The sequence below is a fragment of the Talpa occidentalis genome, unplaced genomic scaffold, assembly GCF_014898055.3.
Source record: "Talpa occidentalis isolate TD23 unplaced genomic scaffold, MPIMG_talOcc4v2.1 talOcc4.17, whole genome shotgun sequence".
In the NCBI taxonomy this organism is placed as follows: Eukaryota; Metazoa; Chordata; class Mammalia; order Eulipotyphla; family Talpidae; genus Talpa; species Talpa occidentalis.
The window spans coordinates 6,582,064-6,588,063 of record NW_023601754.1 but is presented as its reverse complement, the minus strand read 5'-3'; the positions used below and the strand labels follow the sequence as shown (position 1 = coordinate 6,588,063).

The window sequence follows — 6,000 nt, the reverse complement described above, 5'->3', positions numbered from 1 at the left end:
TCCACCACTTACGAGTTATGTGACTCAGACAAGACTATGACAACACCCAGAGGCCCCTGCAGTTTAAAACCCTTCCTGAAATACTCCAGTTCAGTCCAAGTGCTATCCTAGCAGCAGAAACATGCCATACACATGACTTTCAAGGTTGAGCTGAGATCCCACCCCCAAGCCATTTCTCCCTAGACTGGGAATTAGCCCAAAGTCAATACCTGCCCAAGCCAAAAGTCAAACCTGGCTTTCAAGGCCAGCTTTTAGATCGTGACTTTGGCAGAGGGTGCTGGTCCATGTGACCCACTCTACCCCCTAGGCCCCAGGACATGGCCTCTGGCAGTCAGGACTTTCATAAACATCACAGGTTGACCTTGGGGATGTTCAGTTAAGGTCAAGGGAGGGCCATCAGGCCCTGCCCAGATCAGAGGGACTCACCATGAGGTCTCCAGTCAGTCTTTAACAGTAGATGCAGGATTTCCAGAACCAGGGCCAGGGAATTCTGGGTCAAAGATGACTCTCCTATGGGACATGAGTGAGGACACAGGAGCCTTGGAGACTAGAAGACAGTTTAGGTCCACGAGGGAAACAAGTCTTAAACCATAAAAAATGTGGAAAAGAGAGATAAAGAAACAGAAGATATCAGTTGGGAATGTGTTTAGCTGCAAGTAAGAGAAAGCCAAATTTCACAAGCAGTTCCTGCTCCCACCACAATCTCCAAAGATGGGACCAGGGCCTGTGGATTACTGATTTGGGGACAATGCCTCAGGTATATTTGATGGCCCCAAGTGACTCAGCCAGGACGGGGGCACAAGAGGTGCCAGACACCTTCACCCGGAACTGGCATCACTCTGAGAAGGGAATGCCCAGGTGAGGTGGGGGGGGGGACACCTGGACAGCTATAGCCTTGGGGGAAAGTCAACATCAGCTGCCAGGGAGGCCTTGACACCAGGTCTGCATTGTGACAATGCAGTGGGAGAAATGGAGATGGACCCTTTTCTGGATTATCAGGGATCTCCTGGGAGTGACTTTTTCTGACTCCCTGGCCTTGTCCCCTAGGGCAGTAGGAGACCCTATGAGCAACTTGAACTGTACCTGGAGTCAACCACAGCGAGCCCAATGTCAGCCTGACCCCAGAACAAGCATCGCCACCATCTGCAGAGGAAGGCTGCCACAGGCCCATCTTCTGCAGAGCTCCCCCTCCCTGTGCAACCTGCACTTCAAGGCCCACTACTGGCACCAACACCAAGCCAAGGGCCACCAGAGGTCAACGTTAGGTGCCCACCTACTGTGGGAGGACTTCCCTTGGCATCCTCCCGGTCGGAATAGCCCGTGAGAAGCTGGGCGGCTGAGTCCAGCAGTCCCTTCATCCCCTCCCACTGCCTTGGTCAGCCCTATTTGCACATTGAGGTCTCAGGGCTGATTCAGCCAGTTGCCCTTTTTCCCCAATGGACAAGTGTGTGATAAGCCGTCCTCCAGAGGGGCGAGGAAAGGCAGGGGTGTGTGGGGTCCAGTGTGCCCTACCATCTCCACAAAAGGGCCGTCCTCACCCGGGCCCTGTGCTGATAAGACCAGGCATGGGCACAGGCCTGATAAGGCAGGGCGGAAGAGAGCAGCCATTAGCACTAATGAGCCAGGCGGCCTGAAAGCTTTTTACTTGGAAGCTGCTTGCCCACCCAGGGAACAATCCGTCCTGCCTCCCCGGCTTCCAGGAACCCCAGGCGGAAAGGGGCTTGGGGGCAGGGGTGGGGGGCTTGGAGAAGCCTGGGGGGGAGAAGAGGGGAGAGGGCAGGGATAGAGGCAGGAGGCCCTAGTTTTGGATGGGTAGGTTTCTCCCCTTCCCTTTACCGCCCACTAAAAATCCCAGGGTCTAGGTCTGCACCCCACCCCACCCCACCCCGCTCTGGCCACCCCCTTCAATGGTCTTGACCCAAGTTCCTGGAAGCAGAGGAAGCAACATGCCACGTCAGATCTGAGTAGGCATGTCCGGGGCCACAAATTAGATTAAGCTGACAGGGCCGCCTGCCTTGTTATTGCTAATGGTTCCAGCCCAACTCCTAGGTCCCTGCTCCACAGAAATTTGGGGCTCCTGGGCACGCATCTTCTTCCCAAACTTTGATTGGCTCTTGATGACCTCACCTAAAACTGGGTGCCCAGTAGAGCACCCAAAACCCTGGGTCCAGGAAGAGAAGCCGGCACCGAGCCCCCACCCTCTAGGAAGGGCCCCTCATACCCTGGCTCCAGGGCACAGTCACGTGTGGGTTCTTCATTAGACCCTGTCATATAAGCTGAGAGACGGGGTGGCCAGGAAGTCTCCAGGCTCCAGCAGACAGCGGTAAGTCATCAGGTTGGGCAGTTTCCGCTTGTCTGGGGGCCTCTCTCTGGGACTGGGCACCTAGGAGGTGCTCCAGGGAGCACTTAAGTGGGTCTTCTTATTGAGCCAGGCCATGCTGCTCACAGTTCTGCTGAGCTGTGTCTTGCTGCTGGCACTGCCCACCATGCAGGGGGCCCAGATGGGCATGGCCCCCCTGGACGGCATCAGAAGAGCAGACCAGGTTCTGCTGCCAGAGCTGCCAGGTCAGTGTGGGCAGAGGGTTGGGACTTGGTATGTGCCCTCCTTCCCCCTTCCCAATCCCAGGCCTGAAAGATTGGTGTTTTGTACCTGGGGGGGGGGCGAGGGTAGGGGGTTCTGCCCTCACATCATCTGTCCCAGGCCTGGGCCTGCGCCCCACGCTGAAAAGGACAAGCGCTGAACTGGCAGAAGAGGCTCTGCTGCAGGAGGCCAAGGCCTTGGCAGAGGTAACTGCGGTGGGGAAGGGGTGAGGCCGCAGGCCTTGGGAGGGGCTGCGAGGCGGCAACCTCTCTCTCCGCCTCCCGACCCCTCCCTGGGGCAGCGCCTTTCCTCCCCAGGGGGGCTGCCATCCTGCCCGGACCTGCCTTGGGGGCCCACACCACGTGCTCGCCCCCACCCCCGCAGGTGCTGGACCCGCAGGGCCGCGAACCGCGCACCCCGCGCCGCTGCGTGCGGCTGCACGAGTCCTGCCTGGGCCACCAGGTGCCCTGCTGCGACCCGTGCGCCACGTGCTACTGCCGCTTCTTCAACGCCTTCTGCTACTGCCGCAGGCTGGGCACCGCCGCCAACCCCTGCGGCCGCACCTAGCCGGGCGGCGGCCAGCGGGCGGCGGGCGGGCCGCGCGCGAATAAAGGCTGGATGGGCCCCCCCAAGTCTGTGGTGTTATTTCGAACTGGGCCCTCGCCGGAGGGGGCAGGTCACGGCAGGGGTCGGGGGGTGGGGGGGCTGCCGAGCCAGGAGCCACACCCCAAGCCCACGGCTGGGCGACCCCACCTGAGTCACTTACATGCGGGCCGCTCGGGCTCCAGGCGCCGCTGGGGAGGCGGTGGGGACACGCGCCAGCCCCGGGGACCTTCACGACTGACAGGGGAGGTGGGGGCCCACCGCGCGCCAGGGGGGTTCAGGGCCTTCTGGCCGCTAACTCGACGCGTGGCCCTCAGCAACGCCCGCCCGCGTCGGCCCGCGCTTCCCCTCGAGGGGCGGCTGACTGAAATGTCTGGAATCTTCTCCAGCTCACTCTCGCTTGACCCCACGGGCCCCACCGCGCCAGGGGCACCGAGGCCGGGCGCGCTGGCGCGGAGACCAACGTAATCCCCGCGACCACGGGCGCCACCTCGCGGCGGGCTCTGGGCGCGGCAAGTCGCGCCCGCTAGGGCGCTCGCGGCGCGTCTGTTCTCAGCGCGCAGGCGCCAGAGGCCCGGCCCCGGCCCGCGCAAGCACCCGGAAGCTGGGCTTCGCGCAGAGCCCCGCCCCCTCGCGGTCACGTGACGCGGTGGCGCGTCACCTGACGCCCTGACAGCCCGCTGCGGCGCCGCGTCAGCTGATCCTGGAGTGGCGCTGCTGCCGGCCGATCGGGGTTCTCCGGTCCCGCCGCAGCCATGTCGTCCTTCCCGGAGCTTTATTTCAACGTGGACAATGGCTATTTGGAGGGACTGGTGCGCGGCCTGAAGGCCGGGGTGCTCAGCCAGACGGACTACCTCAACCTGGTGCAGTGCGAGACGCTGGAGGGTGAGCCGCGGGGCCGGGCGGCCGGGCCTTTCCAGCCCGGCAGGGAGGCCGGCCCGGGCCCGAGGGTTCCGAGATCTGGGCCGGGAAACCGGAGGAGGGGCTTCTCGACGGGCCCGAGAAGTCGGGGAGCCGTGGCTCGGAGGCCTCTCTGGGAATCTGGGGGCTGATGGCGGGCGCGCCGGAAATGGATCTACCTCCAGCCGAGGCGCAGAGCGGGTCCAGACGCAAACAAGGCTTTAAGAACCGCAGCGGTTCGCTGCTTCTTGGACTTTCCCCTTCCCCCATTACGTCCACTGTGGAGAGGGTCGCTTGGGAGTGGTTTACCGGTGCGAGATGTGTCGTACAAGCTTCGCTACCCTGACTGAGCCCGAGGTGTCACGTAGCCACGCTTAGGGAAGCTAAGCGGAAAAGTGCTCCACTTCCCCCCAGCACATGAACCAAGGCCTGTGGGATCTTTTTGTCCTTTCGTTGGCCTGTGGGGTGAACCTTTCTGGGGAGTTGCTGAGCCATCTTAGCGAGGGTTTCATCCCATCATGGAAACACTGACTGAGTAGAGTCTCCTGAAGGCAGTGTTTGGGAGATAACAAGGGTTAGCCCTGCAAATCTGAAGTTCAGACACAAGTATTTGGCCAATAAGAGCAAAGATCCTTAGAGGGAAGCATGTCTGTTGGGACAGGGTTTCTTAGTACAAGAATGGTGAGAGGCGGGATTCCCCTTATTAGTGCACACAGTTCCAAAATGGGGTTGATGCGCTGAGGTTGAATAAAACCTCAAATTAACAGAATTAGAGATAGCCCCAATCCCAGTCTTTGCCTCCCTCCACCTCTGGCCCCCAGATAGTGGCTAGGGGCACAGTGACTGGGGTGTAGGTTCCCGTTCCTGACCCCCAGATGATGTCCTGGAGCAGAGGTGCTGGTAGCCTGTGATTGGTAGCTGCAAGAGGAAGATGGTCAGATGATTTACTTTGGAGAAATTTTCTAGTCAAAGCTTATTGAGGTTAAAAGTGATCTCTGTGAAAAAAAAAATCAGTTATTATTTATCCTGCAAACTAGACCAGTAATGTGGAGATAAATACCTTTAAAAATTTAAAATACCTTTAATATAGTTGTGAACTTTATGGTTTTAACATAAATGTACAAGTAAAGTTATTCACCTCCTTATGAGAATGGAGGAGGGAAGGAGAGGAACGCACTTTAGTGCTGGGTTCTAGGAGCCTGTCCGCAACTTTATGGTCCTCACTGTGAGAAAAGAAGGAGAAACAGAGTGAGGATGTCTGGGGCAAGGCCTGTCACGCATGGCATTTAATGTGACTTTTGTGGACTGACTGGAACTGGAGGAAGATCTTTAGTGGCTTAGGAAGGTGAGCATCATTGATTACCAACTGGCATTTGGTAAACTTGTTTCTCTTCTAGGCTTTCTCTATTCCCTCTACTGTCAGCCCTTCCCCTTCCTGGAGAGCTTCTGGGAGCACAGGGTTCCCACCTCCCCAGCAGACCCTCCTCCATTCCTCCATAAACACATTAGATCTTTTTTTTCCTACCACATTGCTGAGCACTTGGTCCACTTTGAGTCATGAATGGGTATTCACCATCCAGACCTTTAGTGTGACATTCAGGGATTCCCTTGCTCTTCCACACGTATTCCTTTCCCTCACATAAACCATCCTCCCAGTTCTTGGGGTTCGTGGTGTGATGGATGTTGGAATTGGACAAATCTGAGTTTGAATCCCAGCCTGCCAGTTACTGGATGACCCTAAAATCATCACCCAAGTTATTTACCATCTCTGGACCTTGGGCTTTTCAGCTGGTATATTAACAGTGTCTATTTCATAAGCTCGTGAGATATCAACAAGCTATTCTGTGCCAAAGACTTGGTCCAGCACCAAGGACAGAATAAATGCTAGAAAAATGTCAACTCTTTCTTATTTTTAG

At 57.8% G+C, this 6,000-nt stretch overlaps 2 protein-coding genes across 2 annotated transcripts in view; both read left to right on the top strand.

Annotated features, from left to right (window-relative positions):
- Positions 1 to 2,435: 2,435 nt before the first annotated feature.
- Positions 2,436 to 3,148, top strand: AGRP (agouti related neuropeptide). The gene is made up of 3 exons (XM_037515911.2): positions 2,436 to 2,565; positions 2,702 to 2,787; positions 2,966 to 3,148. The coding sequence occupies exons 1-3, from the start codon at positions 2,436 to 2,438 to the stop codon at positions 3,146 to 3,148; spliced, it is 399 nt and encodes a 132-aa protein (XP_037371808.1).
- A 709-nt stretch (positions 3,149 to 3,857) lies between these two features.
- ATP6V0D1 (ATPase H+ transporting V0 subunit d1) overlaps positions 3,858 to 6,000 on the top strand; it is a 35,287-nt gene continuing 33,144 nt past the window's right edge. The window contains exon 1 of the mRNA XM_037515909.2: positions 3,858 to 4,069. Within this exon, the coding sequence (XP_037371806.1) occupies positions 3,940 to 4,069 (130 nt within the window). The 5' untranslated portion in view covers positions 3,858 to 3,939. The remainder of the gene's footprint in view (positions 4,070 to 6,000) is intronic.

Excerpts from the sequence above, each read along its gene's own strand:
- AGRP (XM_037515911.2), top strand. The coding sequence starts at position 2,436 with ATGCTGCTCACAGTTCTGCTGAGCTGTGTCTTGCTGCTGGCACTGCCC. Across the intron at positions 2,566-2,701 it reads TCTGCTGCCAGAGCTGCCAG|GCCTGGGCCTGCGCCCCACG; the intron begins GTCAGTGTGGGC and ends CATCTGTCCCAG. Across the intron at positions 2,788-2,965 it reads AGGCCAAGGCCTTGGCAGAG|GTGCTGGACCCGCAGGGCCG; the intron begins GTAACTGCGGTG and ends CCACCCCCGCAG.